Source organism: Dermacentor albipictus, chromosome 5 (genome assembly GCF_038994185.2).
Source record: "Dermacentor albipictus isolate Rhodes 1998 colony chromosome 5, USDA_Dalb.pri_finalv2, whole genome shotgun sequence".
NCBI lineage: Eukaryota > Metazoa > Arthropoda > Arachnida > Ixodida > Ixodidae > Dermacentor > Dermacentor albipictus.
In genome coordinates this window covers 78,269,498-78,294,970 of record NC_091825.1, presented here as the reverse complement: position 1 = coordinate 78,294,970, position 25,473 = coordinate 78,269,498, and the positions used below count along the sequence as shown (strand labels likewise).

General features: G+C 46.2%; 1 protein-coding gene across 4 annotated transcripts in view; it reads left to right on the top strand.

Annotated features, from left to right (window-relative positions):
- Nucleotides 1-25,473, top strand: part of LOC135921182 (uncharacterized) — a 72,153-nt gene that overhangs the window by 26,673 nt on the left and 20,007 nt on the right. For all 4 annotated transcript variants that reach the window (XR_011514494.1, XR_010570485.1, XM_065455491.2 and 1 more), the window contains exons 8-21: nt 714-803; nt 3,682-3,780; nt 3,873-3,953; nt 4,022-4,117; nt 6,790-6,879; nt 10,211-10,306; nt 11,167-11,253; nt 11,363-11,461; nt 13,178-13,450; nt 15,812-15,907; nt 17,598-17,693; nt 19,361-19,450; nt 22,188-22,277; nt 22,370-22,474. Coding sequence is in view for 2 of the 4 variants with exons in the window: in XM_065455491.2 (XP_065311563.1) it covers nt 714-803; nt 3,682-3,780; nt 3,873-3,953; nt 4,022-4,117; nt 6,790-6,879; nt 10,211-10,306; nt 11,167-11,253; nt 11,363-11,461; nt 13,178-13,450; nt 15,812-15,907; nt 17,598-17,693; nt 19,361-19,450; nt 22,188-22,277; nt 22,370-22,474 (1,488 nt within the window). In the remaining 2 variants the exon portion in view is untranslated. The remainder of the gene's footprint in view (nt 1-713; nt 804-3,681; nt 3,781-3,872; nt 3,954-4,021; nt 4,118-6,789; nt 6,880-10,210; nt 10,307-11,166; nt 11,254-11,362; nt 11,462-13,177; nt 13,451-15,811; nt 15,908-17,597; nt 17,694-19,360; nt 19,451-22,187; nt 22,278-22,369; nt 22,475-25,473) is intronic.

The following is a 25,473-nucleotide window of genomic DNA, read 5'->3' as shown; positions in this document are numbered from 1 at the left end:
CAAACTAACCAATTTGGTACCAAGTAACGAAGGAGGTTAAAAGAACTCTAAAAAAGTATTCAACCGAGTTAGATTGATAAATTGTTCGTTTAGAAGGATATTATCGTTTCCTGTGTGCCACTGTATGCTGTATAGAAAATTGCTGCTCCTCAGCTTGAAACGACCGGGCCGAAAGGTACGAGTTGACGTAACCCCCATGTGACTTCCCTCTCTGCCACTCTCTGTCAATCGGGCAGTGTTGACGTTATAAGGAGGTGTGCCGTATTCCAAAATAGGTGGCATAACTGAAATTTGCCATTTTCGTAAATTTCACGCTAACAAAAGCCTCGTTTCCGCTACGAATGACGAGTTCGTTGTTAGAGAAGTGTAATAGTTTCATCTTGTATGACAATATCTTCCTTTGGTGTCCGTTTGACAGGTTCCTCTTAAAATTTCTTGACTTGGGAATTTCTCTCTGTTACCAATTATGACTGCACTTCACGAGATTTCTAAGCTGGGGTAGTCTGCGTACCAAGCGAGCAGCGCTGGCGACGTGACGGGTGTTACTAACCTCTCGTACCGCTTGTGTCCTTTCGCGTCACAAGTGACAATCTGCCCTGTCCGTATCACTTGACCTGTCGTCTTCGCGGCTCACCGCGTTGTATGACCTTTAATGTCATTGCTGAATAAACTAGCCTGAACGCGTGTCCTGCAGTATCGATGTCTTTTTGCAGGTAACCTGTACAATAGCGAGAGTCCAGTATTAGAGGAAAGAGAGGACGGGACCATGGCGCCGTGTTACGAGGAAGAAGACTGGGAGCCAGGTAAGTGGCCTCTGGAAGTCTTTTTGTCTAAAAAACGGATAATGCCGGTTTCTTAAAGTTGGCTTTGCCGCAGTAGAGCACTGTTACGCGGTCTAGCATACGCATTGTATTGCGGTGAAGCATGTTAAAAGTGGAAATGGGCCACTGTCGCAAGATATCGTTCGCGTTCCTTAATTATCCACGAGTGCATTCGCCGTTTACGGTTGCAGTACGCGCGCCGGAACGTCTAATAACTGCACGGGCAGCCATTCAAAGCTGTTTCTAACGTTGCTGTGGCGATTCAAGTTTCTTGTTCTGGGCGACGTGTCCGTCCCTAGCTGGAAGAAAATATTTTGTTTGTCAAGTGGATGGTCATGCGCTTCACGTTTCATGATGCGTTTCATTGTTTCTACTATGATAGGTACGCGCGTTCGTGTTTTTCTACCCTGGTCATATACGAGTCAAGACGTGCTTTTCTTGGCGTCGCGCCTTCCAAAGGGGCATGACCATGGCCCTAAAACAAGGGAGTTGTCAGGGCGACCTAATGCCTGCCTTTAGGAAACTTGCTGTATGGAATGCTTCTTCCACCCTTGCCGATATTTGAATCGTACTTTGTTAAGGGTTACTACGACTGGTCGGTCTGGCGCCTGTGCCCAGAAAGAGGGACACGAGGTGCGCGTAGGGTGCCTCGATGTCAGCGCCGCCTCCAGCGTGAATCGAGGCACCCTAGGTGCGCGAGGCGCCTAGCGCCATCTCTCGGTGGGAGTGCACTCGGCTCTGCGTGTTTAAATGGGAATTGCAAAAGAAAAAGAAGAAGAAAGAAAAAATAAAAGAAAAGAAAACGAAGAAATACCGGAGAAAAAAAGATCTCAAAACGCAGTTAGGAATTAGGATTTGCTGAAAACTTGAACAAGATCGACTTAGGGAACATCTTCGGATAGTTTCAGCACCGCGATAATACCGCTGTGTATTCCTGAACAGTTTGGTCGTTTAGATGAGGTCCCAGCGAAAGAACGGAAGAAAGACAGGGAAGTTAGCGATAGTAAATGCACGGTCCGCTACCCTGTACTAAGGGACATATGCGGAAAGTTTTCGTTTTCCAGGGGGGGGGGGAGGTGGGGAACTGGGTCCCTACCAGCTTTCCGAATCCCATATATACAGGGTGTCCCACGTAACCTGAGCCAAAGTTTGAGAACACGCAAATGCCACGTAGCTGGACAGAACCAAGCTAATGTTGTTTGCTGTCGCTTGGAGATAGTCAGATTACTTTTTTTCATACCGGCTAATTAAGTAATTAGTTTTAATGAATTAATCAACTCCTCAAGTATTATAATTAGATGAAAAGTGTCAAAGAGAAAATTGTAGAACAACATGAAAAACTCCCGATACAGCTTTCTGTTGCTCGATACGTGCTACACAAAAGTGTTTTTCCGAGCGTGAAAGAAGCCCGCGAATACACGCAGAGTTCCTCGAGCGGTCAGTCATGCGGCAAATTTGCGTGCATTTGCGGGCTTCGTTTATTTCGTTCCGGCTAACGCAGTGGGATCTTGTTCGAGGACGCAGCTTTGTTAGGCGGGTGGGAGCGCAGTCACATGGTAGCTCTCAGATCTCGCGGGATTTATTTATCAATCGGAAAAAATTAGTGCAATCAGCACGTCGCTGAAGATGCCGCAGTTAGATGTTCCGTGGCTGTGCCTACAAATGCTTCATTGACACTTTGATAAATATAGGACAGTACGTCTCGAGTTATATAATTAATTACAATTACCTAGTAAAATCTGAGTAACGAATGCAATACTGGCAGCTACTTCACTGCACCGGAAACAATATGCACTTGGCTTTCTTGGAGTGATGCAATCGCTCTTTTTTAACATCTCTGTGCAATTGTTAATTGGGAAACCTTGTATACATTTATGACCTCTGCGTGTAAGTGACGATGTTTCTATTCCTTATAAATGTTGTAAATTATTGTAAGAATTTTTTTTCCATGAGTCGTTAGCATTGCTTACTTGAAAGAGAAACAATACCGAGACACATATCGTTCCCGTGCATTTCAGACGCCGTTAATAAAATACTCTGCCGAAGGGGTCACTGAAGTCTGCAGTTTTTTCTCAGAGTCAGAAAAGCACGCGAAGCAATTTGAGGAAGGCTGAACATACAGCAACTTATTCATTCTCTAGGCATAGGGTATTCATACCTTTAGAAATACTTTTTAATTGTTTACCTCCCTCTTTTTCAAAAATAAACTTTGTCTTGTGTGTCTATATAAATGTATTGTGTATGTGCATGGCGTTTACAGTACAAATTTAAAACAATGTTTAAATGAGAAAATACGGATGAGGCAGCCACCGCTAGTGCTTCTAATGCGCTTGTCCTCCTATTGTCAGGGTGTGCACAGATAAAGCGAAAGTATAAATTAAAAGCCGTGCATGGTCCGCGCCAACAACAATGCAGCAAGCTATTAGCCGCAATAAAATTTTAGGTGAAAAGGTCGAGGCAAGTCAAAAGAAACCTCAAATGATGTGGGTGGCACAACTCTGGTCATGACATTTTAGGTGCGTGTATTCTGGGGGGGGGGGGGGGGGGGGGGCGGAGCTCTGCCTTTTCCGGAAAGCTCCGGAGAGGGCAGAGTAGTCGGCGCCTATATATATATGCTGAGGGAAAGGACACGCAAGTCGATAAACTGGTGCGATAAAAAGGAACTGTCTGCGCGCGCACCACGAAAGCGCAAGAAATTTGACGAAGTGACTGTGCGATTATTCCTCGTTTTCACAGGCAGATTTACTTTTTCGAAATACATGAGCCCGATCGGTAATATAGTTGCTCCGGATTGAACAACGAATTATCCACCATCATATACTGTACGACGACTTACGTGCTTTGCTATCTCTCGTTGAAGAATGCAGACAGGTGACTGAGTCTACAGCGGTGACGCAAAACGACCAATCGACTGCGAGCGCTGAGGAGGTGCGGCATGAAGAGAGGCAAGGTGAACAGGGTAAGCGACCTTTAGTCATGTGAATTTGCAGTTTTTTTTAAATGTCTCGTACATAATTATTACAACTTCGATGTATCGCCTTTCTTTCGTAGAGGCCCCGTTAACCATTGAGTTTCCAGCGGCGAAGCAATGTGACCGCGAGACAATGGCGATCCAGGGCGACTGGAGACCAGGCACGTTTGCAGAAATTACCCGAGCGTGTCGATTTGCACAGCGGCGTACATGTCGGCTTTACTTGCAGAATGCGCATCGTCGCCTGAACGTTCAGCGGTGGCTGAAAAGGAATTGGAGACCGTTCTAACGGAGGAGCAGCAACAAAACCAGAGTTTCGAACAGCGTAAGTGTGGGTGGCGCGTTTGGACGTGCGAGTGTCATCATTTCGCTTTCACTTTAACCATTCCTCCATACCAGTTGTTTATGCAGAGACTTCAAATCATTTTTAAAGATTACCTGTGGCAGATAGCGTAATTCTATTCCTCGAGCGGATGTACTCGAAGAGGCGGACATCAATTGCACGAGGAATCAAAATGCGTTATTCAAGAATAACAAAAAATGACCTAATTAAGTTTTTAGCTGATTACCTTACGGCACGTATTGTAACTTACAAATCGTAGCCCCGGTGAGACTGTGAGGCATATCGACTTGGAAATAATTCTGCGAGTGACATCGTTTTCTAAGTATGCGCCATAAGACTTGCGGTAAAAATTCGCTGTCATTCCACTATTTTTTTAAAGAAAACGCTGTTTTCTGCATTGAAGCACAAAGGTAACTTGACCGTGAACGTATTTATTTGCAAAATTCGAGAATTAATATCTGGAAACTGGTGTCATTTTGAGAATTCGTTCCAATTGATCCACCTTGCGAATTCCCCGGCTACAATGTCTAAATTGCATTATGTACCGTAGGCTAAGTAGTTTAGAGAAAAAAAAACGTAATCAGTGTTTTTTTGTTAATAAATGGAATATGCATTTCAATTTCTCGTGCAAATAATGTCCACTTGCCTGAGCAATACAGCCCAACGCTTTTATTCGTGCTACCTGCTACAGGTGATATATTTTTTTATTACTTGGTCTTCGACACAACGTATCCTGATTGTGTAGTCCGGTGCATATTCTAATTGGTTGTCTATTTGACTTTTTGTATATTTCTACTGGAAGTTTAGCTTCACTGTAGTTCCGTGGGCATGTCATTTTATTATTTTTACCGTTTAACTTGTGTCAGTCATCAATTGAACATGCTTTATCTTCACTGTTGTCTAGTACGAGGTTGATACAACATGCTTTGCCTGCCAACTTTGTGTGACCACCGGCCTCCACTTGCTTCGCCTATTGCCTTTCCAGTGTTGTGGTGGTGGTGGTGGGGGGGGGGGGGGGTAAACATTTATTGTAGAACCTGCACTTTATGATGACCGGGCCTAAGCCTCTCATGAGGGGACGTCGAGGGCTTGCCTCGCCGCCGCCTCACGGGCGTGCTGGGTCGCCCAGGTTTCGTCGTCGAGGACAGAGCTCCGCAGAGCCTCATGCAACCTCGATGCGGGGGTCGTGGTGTTAGCCTGTGTGTACTGTGTTGGGCACTCCCACAGCATATGCGGAAGCATAGCCGGGTGAATGCCACAGCACCGGCAGTTAGGGGTAGCGTAGACGTCTGGAAATGTAAGGTGGAGGCGGGCGGGTGAAGGGTACGTGCTTGTTTGTAGCAGACGCAGGGTGGTAGCCTGAGCCCGGCTGAACTTGGGGTGAGGCGGGGGGGAAGGTTCGGCGACTGAGGTAAAAGGCCTTAACGAGATCGTTATACGTTGTCAGATTGTCCCTGGTGTCCAACTCGTCTCCAGTGACTCTGGTGCGGTTGACTAGGCATCGCGCAATGGAGTGGATGACCTCGTTGAGATTGGGTAGCTGTGGGTGGACAGGGCCCGCATGGGCCGGGATCCATGTCAGGGAGATCATGAACTGAAGTAAGGGTCGGTATTTGTAGAAGGCAAGAGATTCGTTAGGGAATGTCCTTTAATAGTGAGAGTATCTTACGATTAGTTAGATAAGTGTTTCAGGGTCCCTTTATAAAATTTTGTTTTAATTAAAGGCACTGGATCGTAGCGTGGAAGGCGGCTCAAAACGGTACCTCGTCCGTAATACTAAAGACCCACTGTCCAAGCGCCACTGCCGCTTTTGGTTGGTCGGCGAAAAACGTGAATGGAGGGGCTTTACGTAAGACGGGGCGTGTATCGTCTTGGTCCTCATTATTAAAAGAAAAGAAAAACTATTTACCTTCAATTCTATATGTCACTTTTTATCAATTGTCGCAGCAAGCTAGTGTTCGATACTGGCTATATGTCCAACTCCATGTTCCAGCATTGCATTGCTCCTGTGTCCAAACACATGGCTCATACCCACTATGGAGGATTGACCAAGGAGCAGGCGGTTCCACTTGTGTTATTACTAAATTATAACACAAATAAAATTTGCATAGCAGAGCACCGGTTAAAGAAAGACAAATTTAGAAATTAGAAAAAAATACCGTTAGGAATTTTGAGATAAAATAATTTTACATCAAGAAATGAGATAGCAAAAATGATAGTTAATCTTAGGAATTGAATGAGTTAATTCTTTTTCTGTTTCTAATAAAATTATAAATTGCGAAAGAAGCATCCCTCCGGCTGAATCACGGCAAAGACGCCCCAAGATGGAGAATGGTTGGCGAAGTTATCGATAACCCAGTTGTGTCGTACTTGATTTGATTTGATTGCAATGTTTTCTCTGTTGTGGTTCCCAGCGTAGTGGGGAATCCTGGGTCTCGCCCAGCGATTGATTCCGCTTCGCACCCACAATCCTTCCAGGGAAATTTTCCGGCAAGAAACAAATTAAGTAAATTGAATTGAACGAAGACTTGCCACCTCGTTACATTCGAGGCTTTGTTTGCTGCTGTCCCTTTGAGTAGCTGCGACCAATTTGCAGTGTTGTGTTCTTGTGTGTGGTTTTTTTTTTATGAACTCTCGCACGATGATCTTCGCAGAAGCCCCCTCGAAGTCCTTTTCCGCAACGGCGACGCAAACCCTGCAAGAAACGAGCGGGTCGGACGAAGAGGATGGTTACTGGGACGACGGCAAGTTCAGATTTTTTTGTCACTGCCGACGTGAACGCGTGGTCTTGTGGCCCTATCGTTACATGGGCAGATTTTGTGTTGCTTTCGACGTGTGTGCGTCGCGATGCTATGATCGCTGGCAAGCAAATGGAGCTTGCAGCAGAAGCTTGTGATGCAGAGCTCTGCCAAAGGAAGCGTGTGCCCGACAGCAATCTGTTTCGCTCGATTGAAGCGTGTCAATGCCTTTTTTTTTACATAGTTATAATCGTAACTGCGGGCATTTGCGTTATCAGAAGTTGGCATGCTGCTTTGTCAAGTACAGCAAGCGATGCGTTTGTTCCTTCGAGTTTTGGTAGTTGCATTCACTTGCGACAGCCAGGTATATCTTAAGTGTTCGCATTGTAGTTCGTAAAAGCTCCTTATCTGAAACGTTCCTGTTTGTATTTTGCACACGTCCGAAATGTCTAGTAGCGCAAGATATTTAGCGCGTTATATTTCTGGCACTGGTATACGTCATCTCGTCTAAGGCGTCTCGTGTGTGATAGGTACAATGAGGTAAGAAACAATGAGCAAGAAAGGCGACAAGAAATAGGAAAGTGCGTACCAAAGCTTTGGAGGCAACAGCTGCCATTCGCGATGTTCATGCTACGCGGCGCGGTATGGATGCACCGCAGCAAACGCAGGTGCTTATTGAGGAACCTTTATCTCAGGAGGTGCTATCTAAGTGCATGAGAACAGAAAAATATTGTCCTCTCGGCATCTACAGCGCCGATTGTGATGATATTTGTACCATCGAAATTTAAACATTAAACATCTGCCGTCTGTAGGGGCAGGTTTTTTTTATGGCCAATATTTTTTTAAACGACTTCTAGAATGTTGCAAAAAAAAGAAAAATAAAAACAACAGGAATCAAGTTCGTAGCTCTGTTACTTAGCAATGAAAAATGATTACAGAATACTGTTATCATTGACGTATATATCATGGCGTTATTTAAAGCGTACATGAAGGGACGTTTTATACACCGGTCTGCAATACCACTATACCACTAATTTTCAACTAAAGCTTTTGCAAAATGCCTATAACCATTGCACGAGAAGAATTGGAACCGAGGGGCCGGATTTTCGTGAGTCACAAACACATAAAGCCAACAGACAATGACAACAAGAAATACAGAGAGTTGATTACTTGCTTATTTTAATTGAAATGTAGAAATTATAAATAAAGTAAAATGAAAGTGCGCGAAAGGATAACTGGCCGCACCCGCCGTGGTTGCTCAGTGGCTATGGTGTTGGGCTGTTGAGCACGAGGTCGCGGGATCGAATCCCGGCCATGGCGGCCGCATTTCGATGGGGGCGAAATGCGAAAACACCCGTGTACTTAGATTTAGGTGCACGTTAAAGATCCCCAGGTGGTCGAAATTTCCGGAGCCCTCCACTACGGCGTGCCTCATAATCAGATCGTGGTTGTGGCGCGTAAAACCCCATAATATTAAACAAATAACTGGCCGCAGGTGGGATACGAACCCATGTCTTCGCATTAAGCGTACGATACTCGTACCATTGGAACGACCGTGGTGCCGTTTTCCCGTGCGCTTTCTTGGGTATTTATGTGCAAAAGTAGCGCTGGCTAAATAAATATGACACATAAATATCGCTGGCTAAGATTCCGAGAGATAACCCTGAGAATGTTAGCGAGCGTCATCACTGACGGCCTTCGCGGTGGATGTAGAGCGTCTTTCCTCCCGCAAGGCGTCACGTGGTACGTGAATTTGGGAGAGAGCAGCTAACCAATGAACCTTCGTGTACTACCCGAAGGCATCAAAACTTCCTGAGACGAGACCCCCGCCATGTTATGAACGAGAAGAAGGGGAACGGAGGGACCCGGTGACAACCACATTAAAGCCAACAGACAAACCAAACAAGGAAAGCCCTGGGAGAGGGTAACTAGTCACTTTAAATGTAAACAAACAATTCCGCTATGTTAACTGTCGTACAAATAAATAAATAGCCAGACCGGAAAACGCTTTAGCTCAATTGGTGCGTGCATCGCGCGCGGTATACGCGAAGACATGGGTTCGTATCGCACCTGCGGCCGGTTGCTTTTTCGTCCGCTTTCATGTCAGTTTATTTATAATTTCTACATTCCGATTCAAAACAAACGAAACAATCCCGCCTACGCTTTGCTTGTTGTCATTGTGTGTTATCGTTACGTGTTTGTAAATCTCATAAACGATCGCAGCAATACGTCACGCAAACTGTAAACCCTCATAATATAACATTTGTCCGATTTAGACGCTCTATCAGATGCAATTTGCAGATCTGCGACATCTGTCTGTGGTGCAGAGTTAAGCGAAAGCTTCGCTTCGTGCTTCAGCATTCTTCGAAACTTTCCAATTTCCGGCAATTTTCGTGAAAAAAGAAGTATGATGTCCAAAAATCGAGACTCTGCTTATTGCAGTTGCTGGAATTTCGCTTTCTCTCTCAAAATTCAACAAAATTCCATCGCGTCAGTCCAACAGTTGTCAAATATGAGTCCGTTTATGAGACGGAAATAATCAGAAGAATAAGAATGGGCTGGGGTGCGTTTGGCAGGCATTCTCAGATCATGAACAGCAGGGTGCCATTATCCCTCAAGAGAAAACTATATAATAGCTGTGTCTTACCGGTACTCACCTACGGGGCAGAAACCTGGAGGCTTACGAGAAGGGTTCTACTCAAATTGAGGACGACGCAACTAGCTATGGAAAGAAGAATGATAGGTGTAACGTTAAGGGATAAGAAAAGAGCAGAGTGGGTGAGGGAACAAACGCAAGTTAATGACATCTTAGTTGAAATCAAGAAAACGAAATGGGCATGTTCAGGACATGTAATGAGGAGGGAAGATAACCGATGGTCATTAAGGGTTACGGAATGGATTCCAAGGGAAGGGAAGCGTAGCAGAGGGCGGCAGAAAGTTAGGTGGGCGGATGAGATTAAGAAGTTTGCAGGGACGGCATGGCCACAATTAGTACATGACCGGGGTTGTTGGAGAAGTATGGGAGAGGCCTTTGCCCTGCAGTGGGCGTAACTAGGCTGATGATGATGATGATGATGATGATGATGACGTGTATTTGAATCGGCAAATCGGAATTGGCCTTCGAGCCAAAACGCCTTCTGCCAACCATGGTGCACAGCGTTTCGCTCTTTGGTGAACAAGCGCGCGCACGTCAGCGCCACCTCATGTTTGCCATCGAAAGTTTGTGCGCTGTGGATCTCAGTGCGCTCGCTGAAAGCAGGGCTGTACATGTTTTTGCACCACATTGCTGTAATTTTTCCCTTTCCTCACATAGTTCTCTGTGCACATTTGCCTGCAGACGAAGACGACTTGTCGGCGGACGAGCCCACGGTGATAATTCGTATCGAGCCGAGACCGGAGGAGGAGCAGACGACAAGAGAGAGTTTAGAACAGCGTGAGTTTACGTTTGGGGCCTAAGTATCTATATTTCTATAACGAAGCTTTTTTTTTTCTTTTATGGATGCTAGGATAAATAGAAAGTCTTAGGCGGATGGGCTTTGTGACCAAGAACTGCTTGTGCAGGCCTAGCTGGGTGCAGTTCAGAGTGAAAGCAGCCAGCGGGGTTAAAACATCAAATGGAATGCTTTAACAGGTTTAACGTGAGGAAAACAAAAACACCAATACAGAATGAAAAACGAAAAATGACAGCACATCTCTTGATGAGGATATTTTAGAAGTCAAAGTGTAATCTGGCTGTCTAAAGTCTCAGCTAGTAAGGCGTTCTTATAATTTAGGCACCAGGACTTGTACTCGAACGTTAACTGCTTGTCATCCTGTTGATATATCTTGCATCGCTGCATGCTTGCCAACTCTCCTGAAATTTTCTTATAGTTTCGGAATTTGAGCTCGTTTTAAGACATTACGAATTCTTCCTCAAGTTCTATGAATAGTAGTTTCAGTTCGCGAAATTTTTTTAAAGATGCCTAAGGATAGGCCAGCGCAATATGACAAAACTGGCTACCAGAAAGAAATTCAGATAATATTTGTGTCACCCATTTATGGCAGCACTAAGCGCCATACATTAGAGAGGTACTTGCTTTCGACTTTATGCAAAAAAGAGGTGAGGCGTGCAGACAGGACACAAGAGTAGAGAAGTGGACAACATGAACGCCGACTGTCAACTGAAGGAAGCACTGAGGCGAAAAAAGAAAGAAGACACAAAACTCATCTGCGCAAGCAGATGAGTTCACAACTTCAAGTCAGCGTGTTCCCTCGAAGATGTTTGTTTAGATTCCCCACCGTTATCTTTCGCAGGAGCCCCAGTGGCGACCACCTCAATAGCGTCCACGCAGTTGGACCCCATGGCAATGCCGGCGGGAGCGTACGAGTATTCCAGACAAGGCGAGTTATAGAGATACCACTGTGAATTGGTTGTTTTTCAAAATTTGCCTTTTTTTTAGTGTGATTGCTCGAAGGCGAGACATAGACGTATCTTTCTTTCTTGTTAAAGAATGGCTGTCGTCGACCGAGCCGGCAACCTTAACGGGAAGCGACGACCCTGGGACCTCACTTGCACACATCGATGGAAGAGGGCAGTATTGGGGAGAACGTAAGAACACCGTAGCGATCTTGTTTTGTTTATCAGTGTAATTACTGGTGGGAACCTGTCTCAACACGGCATTTCGCAAGAACCGTATGTTCAAAAAAAAAAGAAAAAAGAAAAAAAAGAAAGTCAATAAAATACCGCTGACTGACGAAACTCGTGTTTTGCAATGCTGTGCAAAGCAATGCTGTGCGTCGTTGAAGAAGCACGCTAGTGGACAAACATTTCTTTCTCTTCAAGATACGTATAGTCACCTTAGTCTGGAAATAAAATTTTCAAAGATCGCCACATTACAGAATACCTGTGGTAGGAAACAAGTTATACAAAAAGGATTTCGATCCCCCGTTGACTCTAGCAATTTTTTTCATGGCGTGTGTGTGTGAAAACGCGCTGTCCCAAAAATGAGGTGTACTTTCTTATTGCATCATTCGAGTGCTTGTTTCACTTGCTCGGTAGTATTTTTTGTATACTAGGGTTCGTGTATACGCGACGTTTGTATGCCGCACAACTGTGGATCTGGCTTCATACTAGAGAATCGGGAACTCTGTCAAGCTGCTGCTGCGGTTTCTTGTTCCGTGCACTCCTGTTGATGAACGAAAACAAACAGATCGTTCATTTTTTTTCATTCATCACCAGCATCAGAAAACAATTGCTTGGTTTCACTCAAATGAGCGCGAATCGCAGAAAGCAATCGACGATAATTCTCAATGTAGGCAAACTGTCGAACGCTTCCGGAATGGCTGTCTCCTTCATTTAAAGGGATTTTCGCATCGTTCGCGACTTTCGCATCTTTTGCAAAACTTGCGCGATTTCGTGCACACCGTGACGCGCCCGCGATACACACCTCGAAATCTTTTTTTCCGTTGGACACCTCAGGTGAGGTGAAGGCCGCCTGTATTGTTGAATAAGAAAATGCGTGAATGATGGTGGGGACTGAACCTCCGCTTTCCGGCACAGCGGTAACCAATGCTCTAACTGTTACTATTGGGCCACGACCGCGCGCGCATTTATTTCGTGCATGCGTCTCTCCGTATGGGTCCACCAGTTCCACATGAGTTACAGCCGCGGCCGTGATCCCATCTACTTCCTTGGGTATTTGGGTCTGTGTGCTAGAGATACAACGCAGCATTTATTCGCGAAGAAACTGCAGAAGTGCCTTGTCGAAAAAACGAAGCACTGGTAACGATTACACCTTGAAGTTTGCGCATCGGCCTGCATGCCGTGACGTCATGAATTTCGACGGCGTCTGCTCAGGCCTAAGTAAACCTTTATCGGTGAACGTGTACTGCGTTGTATTTTATAAGAGCCAAATACTGTATTTAGGAAGTTTCGAGAACATTTAGTAAGCAGCCAGTGGCCCAAATGCGAAAAAAGAAAAAGATAATTTGAAATGCGTGACATCACACTGAAGTATCGGCCCTTAGGTCTCGGCGCGAAATTTGAAAAAAAAAGAGAACTTTTACCTTTACTTCCTCTAATAATCAATCTATGTCCACGAAATCAACGAAAATATAGTTCCTCAAGAATGCACTGTCAAGTTACACTTATTTGTCGTTTCTCTTCTTGGTGTCCGTTTAAGCCGCATTCATCGAGAAATGCCATCTCTGTGAGAGGTTTGAGCGTGAACGATCCCGCGGTTTAGACTTAAGAGTCATTTACACCTGGCGTCCCTGTTTACGCAGCATTTCGTATAAAAGTTTACACCACCGCCACTGCTTGCAGAGGGCTTCGTGGCCGAATCGCCAGCTGCGAAGCAAGGAGTCCCAGACGCCGTGGCGGCGGTGGAGCAGTACAGGGACGAGTACTCGGAAGCAGGCGCTACTGCTTCTACTGTGCAGATGTTACCTGTCCTGTCTTACCTGTGCATTCCCGTGGTGACGTACCAGCCGTGTACTGTTCAAGTGCCGTCGGCGACCGAGTTCCCGCCGGATTCGCTACCTTACGACGGGTCGACGGGGACGCAGGAGCAGCCGAAAGAGGACCACTGGGAAGAAGGTAAATTTCCAAGCACGTATACTCTTCTAATCAGCTTTTAGTGGTCGTAGCGGTAGTGGTAACACGAGAAGTTGTAGAAATAGTAGTAGTAGTAGTAGTAGTAGTAGTAGTAGTAGTAGTAGTAAGTCGTAGTAGTACAGTCGAACCTCTGGTCACGATTTAATTCGATGGAGTACATCTCCTGCTATATCGAAATAAAAATGCAAGGCGGAACACGGTATCGGCCATGGCGAAGCAATTTTTTGTTTGCACGTGACTCAAAATAAATATTCTAGTTGCAAAAGGCCTAATACAGGCGCGGACCGACTATCCTGCAGACTCCAGATTTCTCGAGCCTGCGCGATGATTCGGACTTCCCCTGCAGCACCGCCACCGGCATAGGTAGGTGGCGATGCTGCAGACCGCGATGCACAACGACCGATATTTCGGACGCCGCAGGCACGGCGGCCACAAACAAAGTCCGCCTTGTCGACTGGGCACGAAACCGCAACTTTGCTTACCGACTCCCGACGAAGCGGCGCTGAGTTTAGGCCTAGCAACCGAAGCAGTGTGGCTGGCGGATTGGCTGGCGACTAGCAGTCGCGCGAGGCTCTCCGCCAATACGTTCGCACTCATAAATCTTGTCGGTTATTGAGCATGAGGTCAGACGCACACTGGCTAGACTGACGGCCGCAGTAGTGGAGTACGGACCCACGTGCTGACCACTGCGTGTGCGAAGAGCCTATTGTTGGCGGCGGCGGCTTGGCTTGGCCAGACCTCACTCGGCAAGCCAACGTACCGATCCCATGTGATACCGCCTGTCGCACGGTTGTTGCATAGAAATAATATATATACTCGCCAAAAGCATAGCGTAAAATAATGTCGAAAGACGTTTCGGAGCCCATACGGCTCCATACTGCGATTGTAGGCAAGGGACCCATGTGGGCCACGAAACGTCATTCGACACTGTTTTATTTTATTTGGCGAACCTACGTTTTATTTCAGCGATGTTCGTTCCTTGCCACATGGGTTTTCGTGACGAGAATGCAACAGGCTTAGTAATATTCATGGTCGTTTTGTGCAACTTAAGGTATCTTTACTATTGGGTTAAGTAATTATTAGCAAAACTTTATTAACCAACTTTCAAACTATTGCTTTAAACGCAAAATCTTCAATTACTTGAATGTATATCGCGTGGCGCCTGTTCATTTATCTTCCATATGCGTCCAGCCAGCGTTCAAAAACTTGCAGTGCGTAAACAGAAAGAAAAAGAAAACAGCTTTAGCTGTTGAGCCATCGACAATGTTTTGGTTGCGGGTCAGTATAGCTGTCGTTAGCGCACATTTGTGGCAACTTATCCCGGTATTACTGCTTCGTTATATAAGACGCATTATTTCACATTGCATTGTTATTTTTCACTAACTGAGTGTGATACTTCGCATTTCACGGATGATGATTCGCGAATGCATGGCAGGCTCCGTGTTTGCGATAGCAAGCCATTCTTGAATATCTTGGACTGGATTGCGAAGTCTATTCTCTGAAGCCTTGTGTGCGTCATATGTGCCTCCGAGATGCGTAACCACGTAAAGTTTTACTTGCAAGAGCAAGTCATACTAATGCTTGCACAAGAAAAAGGGAATATTAGAGGGAGCATGGTGACAGGGAGCTGGCCTCGGAAGGCCATATTTCTCTGACGTCAACCTTCGCTGTCTGTCTACGCGTTGGCGCTAGGGAAGTAGGTAATCCAAGGTTGCCAGGCCTCTCAAGTCGTTGTTTGTTTAATGGTCGCCTATAGTAACGTCCTAGTCACGGTCGGCACCCGCTATGCTCTGCCCCATACTCTGCGTACGCTAGGCGGCTAGAAATTGCCGCTTGCTTATCACGTGCTCAGGGGGCTATTTCCCATGAGCTATCCCTTAACGTTTTTTTTTCTTTACGACTAAGCTTCAAGATTACCTCCTCTCGCTCCCTCCTATTCTCTCTCATTCCCCCATGTGTTTGCACGAGTTCCCGTCCCCTTCCCTTTTGTTTAGCATGTCTAATCGCATACAAAGAAACAAGAGGGAAGGCGTATCTTATACCTGCTACTTGCTAGTGTGCTCGTTAGCCAATGTGCGCTCGAGGTGGCGATTGCTGGGCACGTCGTGCGACAGCGGCGCTATGTGCTGGGGCCATGCGACAGGGAGGACTTGCTGTCGCAAGCTCGCAAGTCCTATCTATCGTAGCTTTATGCCAACAGTCTTCAGTATTTTGGTTTTATGGGAGACGTGTATAGTGACCAGATTGGCAGCGACGCTTTTGCTCAACGTTCTCGAACTTTCGCTTTAGGCGGAGCTACTGTAGCCCGTGTACAATGTTTTGTATTTATTTGTTCTGCACTAGGCCCGTCGACGACGTACTTTTCGTCGGCATCGGACGGCTGCAACAGCGTCACGACGAACGAGGAGGACTGGTGGAAAGAAGAGAGCTTAGAACAACGTGAGTACCAGACGTCAGCGTGAGTCAAATTTTATTAATTTAATTTAATTTTATCGTATTTGAAGAGATGAAAGCGGCACGCTCCGATGTTGCGTCCCTATACGCGAAATGTGTCCGAGTTTGGATTTACTTGCTGAACCTATACGTGCACTGCTACGTCGCCTCCTTAGAGAGCTCCGTGCGCATCTGTTGCGTTTCTGTAAGCTTTTCATCGCAATTGGCAAAACTAGTGCAGATGCGGGACCTTCCGCAATCCTGTAGCTCCGCTGCCGTATGCTCTTTTGCCGTACGAATGTTTATTTCAAAACACTACGTGCCGAGATTCGGTCCGAAAGCAGGCAAGTTAATGCAACGTAACAGAATATGCGATTCAAACGAACAGGTGAAGCTCTCACGCAAGGAAACAATAATACGTACTGACGTATTGGAAACCTGAAAATGGAGTCACACGAAGGCGAAGACAAATTGGTTTCATCAGCATCGGCCCGGAGCCAAGGTAACCATGCAAAGGGGACTAGCCTCCTTTGCACGTGGGGCCTAACGAAAGTAGAGTCGCTTGCTCGTGGCTGAATCTTTCCTTGTTCGCCTACTGTTAAGGGAGCGCTGCAACACTTTTTCAGCGCGCAAAAAATGTAAAAAAAGTTCGCGATCTGTAGACAGTGTTGCCACGAACATGCGATCCAAATATTATGCTGCACGCAGCAGGAAGCCCGCAATCTCGCGGGAAACGTGGCTCTCTCTCTGTCCCTCCGTGCTGCAGCCTTCAAGGCACCTTTCTATGTATGTCCTGATCTGATAGAACCGTGCAACAGCTCGTAGGCGCCAACCATTGGGTGATTGCTCGTGAGCACAAGCTATTTCTGAGCGCAAGCATGCGCGTGTATAGCCCCTCAAATGTTCGTGGAAATGGAGAAGCGGCAGTTGTTAGTGCGTCCTACTTGTCGTGTCACCGCTCCTCTGTCACTCTATGCGGACCTTGAAGAGTTACCATGAGTGTACCGCGGAAAGAAACATAAGGAAGAAGCACTATAGGTAGGACGTTGCTAACGGCGTTGGCCTATTCGAGAGGCGACGTTGTGTTCAAGAGGAATGAGGAAAGTATACATTGCGCTCTTTATATTTCGTTATTATTACTTTCTTCAGTAATATTTCTGCGCAAATATGTTCGTTACAAGGCGTAGCACTCACTCCAGTGTGTTCTATAGGTTTTGAAGAAGCTGTTGCAGGCACCTTTCTGTTGACGTAGTGGCTTAGTGGAAGTGGAAAAAAATGTGGCGCTGAATATCTGCTGCGACGTCCTCAGCTTCTCCAGAGGCAATCCTTTGAGTTGTTGTACATGTAGACTGAAACGAGAGGCGCTGTACGATTTAAAGAAAAAAAGAAAGCAAACAAAACAAAAAGAAAACACGAGGTGGGGTATTTCTGCAAACATTTTCCCCCGTCGTTTGCAGTTCGCTGTAGTGATGGTAATGGAGGTACACGATATAGCGGAAGTTTCACTGAACGTAGTTCTGCGATTGCGCACGAAAATTCTTGTGGTAGCTTTATAAGAAGCGATTCCCTTTGGTTAGCCGTTTTGATACTGCGAAAGCGTGATTTAATAATACATCCTAGAGGTATTATGTCCCTCTGAATGCTGTCGGCCGCACGTATGTTTCTGGCGCTAATACGGATGTCTCTTGTATTTCAGTTGGTCAGTGGACGACGGACTTTACTCTGGCGTCGCAACTGTACCACGAGTCGCTTCTACCGGAGGATCGGGAAAAAGAAGAGGATTGGGAGAAGCGTGAGTATATATGCCTATATATGTTTATTGACGAAGTTCAATGCAAAGTATCCGGTACAAAGCGTAGCAGTAGAATGAGACGCACCTACGAGGTGGCGGTTTCACTAACGGTTCGCCCAGGGCCTGGGGAAAACGTTGGTCAAACCTCATTCACCTTATGTGTACATGCGTGTATGTGTCAAGGAATGCATCCATGTTATTCCGCATTAGACTTTGCGAAGTGTACCGAAAGTTCACGACAATTGTGACCAGCTTAAAAATTAACTGCCTATGTGTTGAACAATCGAAACCTATGACAGCCAAACTTAGAAGGTCTGATTATTATTTAAACTTGCCTTGATGTATCTTTAGTTCCGTTAAAATCTATTACACGAACCTCAAACAATTACTGACATCGAAGGTACGCATGGGGGCCCGTAGGCTCTCGGAGTGTAGTAATTTGACAGGGGCTGTACGTCCCAGAGAGATTGGTTAGTGTGCAAGGGATCCTTGTGTGCATATTTCTAAATGATTCACGGCAAGAAAAAAACACGAGTACCCAGGAAAAGAACAAACGCGACGCAATACACAGGAATACAAACAAGTCATGTGGTCAGTCGTAAAAATAAATAAATAAGCCGTGCACAGGTATTGTTCTGAATCCCTTCATTCTGTACGTTCTGCCACGTTATATGACGAAACGACTAATAGCTAAAATTTCAGTTGCTAAACAGCACAGCGTCATGCGTAAAAAAATAATATTGCCATAATTATTAATAATATTAACTACCCAGGGTTGTTCATGGGCACGGTAAATAAAAGATTGATTGACTGAATGATTGATTTATCATTATTTGTGTGGCCGCCTTCGCTTTTAGCTGAAAAAAATATTTGGAAATTCTTAGCAGTTTCTTTTTAAGCCAACGAAGCCTGTGCGTCGGTGCAAAAGGCGTGCATGAGCGAATAAGCTTCCGACCTCCGCTGCAGCCGCGGGGGCCTTCTACACAATTGGAATCGACTGTCTGACGTGAGTCGCCCGGAAGCCATGCGTGAATCCAGCCAAGTCGGGTTGATTCGGCTTGGTTTGAAACCTTCCTGTTCGGGACTGTATTGAACGCGCTATAGCAGGCCGGACAGAGGGCGAATCGGGTTGAGAGTCTTCATCGACGTTATACATTGTGTTGTCCGTAATCCGGGAACAAACACGGCGAGCGCGAGCCATAGCGTTTTGCAAGCAGTTGCGTCGGGCATTTCAGAAAGCGCACTGTCTTGTAATCCGAAGCAAATATAAACCGAATTTATCTCGCCTTTGTACTTACACTAATGAGCCAATTGGTGCATTGAGAAAATGGGCTGCTACTTGCTCTAGACGATTCCCAAACGCAAGAGGGTGTGACCGTTAATTTTCCTTGCAGCATTCGCTGCGAGAAATCAACGTTTACGTAAAGCTTAATCAGCTTTCTTTTTTGTTAGGGACTCGGGTTGTTAATGTCTATTTCGAAGCTAAAAGCCATGATTCCTTCTGTTTTTTTTCCTTCTTTACATTTTGGAGGAGGAGTGGAACTGATGTGTGCTGTAAACTTCTTCCAGAGAGCTCATTTTCAATGTATTTAGACACGTTCTGTTGAAAAGCCTTTGTAGTAGCAAGTAGTAGCAAGTACTGCTGGTTGAGCATTCTTTTGTTTCAGAATGTCAACCGCTGTCGGACTTTACGCTCACTTCGCAAGCGTACAGTGGGGCGATGGTTCCCGAGGTACAAGACGACGACTGGAAACAAGGCAAGTTCTCCGAGCTGAGTGTTGCTTTTCGCTTTGTTGTATTCGAGACCCTTAGCCTCACGCACGCTTTGACCTAACGCTATCAACCTACTTCCCTATCACTATCAACCCCTATGCGTAGTAACCCATATAGTCCCATAAGGATGCCTTTCCAATCGAGGTGCGCTGAGTGCCTGTTGAGGAGTGTGGTAATGTTTCACGTAGGTGCTTCTGTACGTAGCTTCTTCGATGACCTCGTGCGCCTCCTGTGAACAATAACTTAAAGAGACATGCTTCTTCACTTGTTGGTCCTTACTTGCAGGTTTTAACAAGCGCGCACCTTGAAGGACCTCTCACCCGACCCTTTATGTAGACACCAATAGGCAACGACCAATTTGGTCGGCATATACCACTAATGAGTGTACTAACTTCTGATGCGTGAGCAACTGAGTGAGTTTGAGTGAATGAGGACGTGAGTGGATGCCTAAAAAAAATGAAAACATTGCCTAGCGTGAGGTAACGCACACGAAATTGGCGGGTTATATATGGCCACCTTTACATTATCGGAACTGCTGCGATTTCTTTCGAATTGGTTCACTATCAGAGAAGCAAGGAGGAATTGAAATCCCTCGTCAGCGCGCTATCAGAAAACGAGCTTCACTGCGACCGTGGACATAGACTGCCTCTGCTTCGACCTAGCGTCCGCGATCGACATTCCTCCCTGCCTTCTCTCCATGCCGGACTCGAAATCGCGCGTCACCTGCACCTCACGAGCCCCACCCCCTTTCCCTTTCTTACTTTTTTTTCTCTTGAAGTTTTCTTTTTCCGCGACATGGACACGTTGCGAAATCGGTGACGTCGCAGATAAGTGTGTCTCACGTAGCGACGTTTGTGCGTGTGGCCGTGATTATCCGGTAGGATGCGAGTCTCCCTCTAGAGGAAGAGCGCACACCTTTGAAACCTGGGCTGTTCTCGCGCCATGAAGCAGTTTGACACTTCGCAAGCACCATCGCCGGGGCGTGACCTAAGTTCCGCGCTAGTCTGCTTGCAGTGCAACCTGGACCGTGACTTAGAAGCGGTACCTTCAGCTAGATTCTATGCCACTGTTATCAACCACATTTCACGGCCGTCTGATCCCGTTGAGTAGCACCGGAAAAGGCATGGCAAAAAAAAAAAAAAGCACGGCCCTGGTGAGGGAGCGCTTCAGCAAAGAACTTTCTCCCCTTCACGCTCCCAGCCTGAAAGAGTACAGGAGTCGACTGTAGGCATTACTCTCACACAGGAAAAATTCTTGCACTCTTAAGCTCTTGGGCTCCTCCCTAGACACACGGAAACGGTGAAATCGTTTTTCTCGGCAACCACTACATCGAATATGATAAGGTGTGTTGCACGCAAAATAAAAAGATAAAATCTAGTGACTGTTGGTAGCGAATCCTTATTTAAGCCGTCAACTTGTTTGAAGAACTGTATCAGCATCAACGTCGAGCAAGATGAGGAGAAACGGCGGCTGGCTTTAGGGACAGGCCATTGCCTAGGAAGCGAAGCGGGGCACGTGGCTCAGATCACGAGCGGCCGGCGCGAGGTGGTTTGGGAGGTCTTATCCGCCGAGGAACGACCGTCTGCCAGGGCCTTTAGCTCAATGAAAATACACTCGTGTTTCTTGTGGCTCATCGTAATCACTGATCTTGCGCGCCACATTGTAGAAACTATTGTAGAAAAACAAACCTTTCCTGGGAAATTGAGCTATCAAGTTTACTGCTCTTTAACTCGGCAATGAAAAACGATATCGCGATTCTCTAAACTGCGTCTAATAGTGCGCCTAAAATGGACAAAGTTTATATGTTATGAGCGACTCTCAAATAAAATACTGAATATGTCAGTATGACGTTTTCAAAGCCATTGTAAACAGTGTAACAAATTAAAGTAAGATATAAATTGATATGGCAGATTTATCCGCTTTGGATGCTCTATAGCAGGTGCAGTTTACAGAATTGCAATATCTGTTCTTGGTGCAGAGCTGCGAATTTGCAAACTTCGTGGCCGTCTATATTTCTCAGGCTTACAAATTTTTGTAAACTTCTTTTGAAAAATTCAGGCCTCAAACTAAAATTTCGCTTCGACAGTCACTAGCGCTTAACTTTCTCTCTCGAATGAAGCAAATTTCGTTAAAATTGGCTTAGTGGTCATCTCAGAAAAGCATTTCTGCGTTTTACGTGTATTTGAATAGGAGGCAAACGGAGTTTTGGGACCGAGCTAAAGCGTCCTCTTAAGAATGCTTATTTTTCTCGTGGCTAGCAGCTTCAGCCTTAAGGCTAAAAAAAAAAAAAAGAATAGTTGCTTTACACGACAGTGAGCTCACGGTGCATCTGCGATGAGGGAAGCCGTTGTTGCAGACTGAATACTAACCCTGACTACCTGTAGTGCCCTCAAATATCTTACACGAGAGTTTGGCAGCTGCCAGTTTTCGTGTCGTCGTGTATACTTGCCGCAAAAAGTCGTCAAAAAAGTAGATTCAATTTGTCCCCATTAACGATTCGATCCGACCCCTTATGGGCAAGGGTGTGATCCATGTGCCAAACCAGCATCCTGAAGAGTGCGAAATTTTTGTTGCATACCAACACTCATGTGCGTCGTCTTCTATCGTCCTCTTTTAAAGCGCCGTTTCTACACGTCCATGCGTAACAATGCGCAATGCTGAAATTCGCGATACCCAGGCCTCTGTAGTTACGTATTCATCGCGGTGTTCAATTCTTTTCAGACTTCCCGGTTCAATCTTTAGCGGCCACGTCAACCCCCTTTGGCGTGATGACGTCAGAGTGGCAGGGAGGAGACGAAGATTGGGAACCAGGTAAGCTTCCCCAGGCAGTCCGGCTTTTCGAATTCCCCTCGCCTTCTCTCGTCACGCCATTGTTCGCTGTTTGCTGCTATTCCCGTTTAAAGAGTGCACTTCGATATTGGCCATCGGGTCCTCACTGCCGACTGACGGCTACTACGGTGGAGCGGCGACGGATGTGCCGACAAGTGAGGAGGAGGACTGGTATCAAGGCAAGTTGATTGCCACTCTACATGCCACTGCATTTTCCGGCTTCCCCGTGCTCTTGCTGTACTGCGGAACTCTATCGACGCGGCTTTCATGGGACCTTACTAAAATTCAAAAAAAAAAAATTGTGCAGATCCCAACGCACTCCTCTTGGAATCTATGTGAAGCGAAGCTTTCGTGAAACGGTTAATCAAATGCTGTAAACTTGCCCGTTTCATTCCTGCATATTTGGCGTAAAGGAAACTGGCATTTTCGAGCACCCGCGTTTCGAAATGTAGCACACCTGGCGAACATCTCGAAGAGATAGTTGGAGTCTGCACGAGAGCAGTACACGTGTGATTGCTGCCGCATAATGGTTAGGGCCTCGGGCTGTTGTGCTGTGGAACCGAGGTTCGACCCCATCGTCCAGCACGTAAATAATTCCTTTTTTTTAGTTGTGCGCTATTCGATAACAAGCAGCAGCATCCACTATTCACGGTCAGGAAAGTGCGAGAGGGTTCGCGAAAAAAGTTTTGCTTTAGCAAACGCACGATCCGGGGGAACGTAACATGCAATAATGCTTGCTTCTGCATTAGTGTTTAGGCTAAAAAATATGCTCCCCCACAAAACCTAATTTGAAGTTGAATAGGAAGCCAACGGACGGCTGAAAACCCGCTCAGTAATGCTCTTTGTGGCTGCCTGGTGGTTAGAACGTTGCATTTGTCTGGAGCAGTCGTAATCATGAATGACGTTGAATGAAGCCTGTAATTTCAATATCACGCCTCGCTTGAAGCTTAGATATTTACAGACCATTTTAGAGCACTCTTAGCCGTTATCTTAGTTACCGCGGAGCCTTACTGATATTAATAATTATTACTTAATATAGTCCACGCCATACAGACCAGCCAAAAGCTCGACCCACTCCGATTACTTCTTCAAAAAACGGTGGACATTTATTAGGTATAAAGAAATGCTTTCTGAAAATATTTTGTTCGAAATATAAACATTTCTTTCGTATGCGCGCGCGTTATTTTGTTTTTAAGAAAGCAAAGCATGATGTGCAATAAGATCGTATTTCAGAGAAAGCAGATACTTCGTGTCAGTACCACAGAAGGATTGTGCTTTGCTCGCGCCGACGGCAAAGAGTAAAACCACATCAAAGAATACTCGGATTGACGTCAAATTTCTCAGGGAGGTCCCTGTAAACAAAGTCAAATAATGCCTCTAAAAAGAAGATCAGATAAATTTCGGGTTGGCTGGGAATCGAACCCGGACCTCTAGGGTGCGACACGAGCATGCCTTGCCGACGCCACGCTGGCTCCACGGTTCTGTCTGACTAAACGTGTGGCCTAGTGCGTGCATCGTCGGGCACGTGACGGCTCAGGAGGTGGCGCCACGTCATGAGTGTGTAAAATAAAAAGCATTATTGTCCACTTGAATGCCGTTTAGCGGTTCTTCAAGCTATAAGCTCATCGGGGGCAAGCGAGCGCGTTGAGACGCTTGGCGTGCTTTCATCTGGCCTCACCGAGGCGCAGTTAAAACGCAGGCGAGAGCTTGCGCGGACAAGGAACGCGAGGAAAAAATAAATATTTCACCAAGGCAACTGTAATGCTTTCGCGCACCCACACGTAAGCAGTCTTAAGTGTCTCTGCCGAATCTTTCCTTCTTTAAGTTTGGTCTCTACTCTTTTTACGGCGTGGTTGACCAGCAGTATATCTTCACGGCAATACACGGGCGCGAAGTTTAATGTACAGTGAACGAGTTTTTCGCAGATGGGCCTTACAGAAGTGCTTAAGACTGCCATGCCTCCGTTTATTAAGTCGCCCTGCTTTTCTATCAATGCGATTACCACTCTTTGCCAACTTCAGGCATTTTCAGCTTTGTCTGTCTGTCTGTCTGTCTGTCTGTCCGTCTGTCTGTCTGTCTGTCTGTCTGTCTGTCTGTCTGTCTGTCTGTCTGTCTGTCTGTCTGTCTAATCTAATCTATTCTAATCTAATCTAATCTAATCTTACGCCAACACAGTGTCTACCAGCTTGGACCATTGGGCATGCTCTCGCGACCATTGTCGTCGTCGTGGTCGCTCCATCGTTCTCATTGCAGGTTCGTTATCTGAATCTCGTCATGCCGTCTTCCTGACGCCTTCAACCCTGACCCAGTGGCACAACTTGCCTAATAGCTTGTACCAGTAGGTTTACGCTGGAGCTCTAGATGCCGTCGCGGTCGTTGCGTCGTCATTCCAGCTTTCTCATCCAGCTATCGTCCCGACATCGTCGTCACGCAGTCTTCACGTAGTCTTCGCGCGTTCGCTATCAGATCGCTGTCGTGGTGCCGTCCTGGTCGCTCCATGGTCGTCACTCCAGCTTCGACATCCGACTTTCGTCATGCGGTCCTCGTCACTCCATCGTTGTCAAGCAAGCTTCGCGAAACATGTCGTCATCACGCCATTGTCGTCATACACTCGTCTTCGTATCATTATCCTCGTATTATCCTCGTCACGGCGTCGTCGTCATACAGTCGTCGTGCATTCGTTGCCATACCGTCTCACTGACGCCGTCGCAGTCGTACCATCATCGCCATTCTAATTTCTTCACCCGACTCTCGTCATGCCGTTTTATTCACGCCGTCCTCATCACGCTGTCGTTTTACCATCGTTATGATTTCAATGACGTCATAACATTGTCGTCGTTCCGTCGTCGCCACACCGCCTTCGTCGTTCCATTCCCTTCAACGCTTCGTTATTCTTCGTGCTGTTGTCATGATATATCGATGTTGTCATCACCAGACAGTCACCATCGTGCATGCCTTGTCGTACCGTCGTCGTCATACCGACCTACTAGTGCAGTCATCGTCACTTCAGCTACGTCATGCGACTCGTCATGCCCGCGTCGTCGCATCATCGTCGTCATAAAGGCTTCGTACGCAGTCGTCGTCACGCCATTCTCGTCAGACACTTAGTCATTATCCTGTCGTAATCGTACCGTTGTCGTGCCATCGCAGTCGTTGCGCCAGTCATACAGCCATCGTC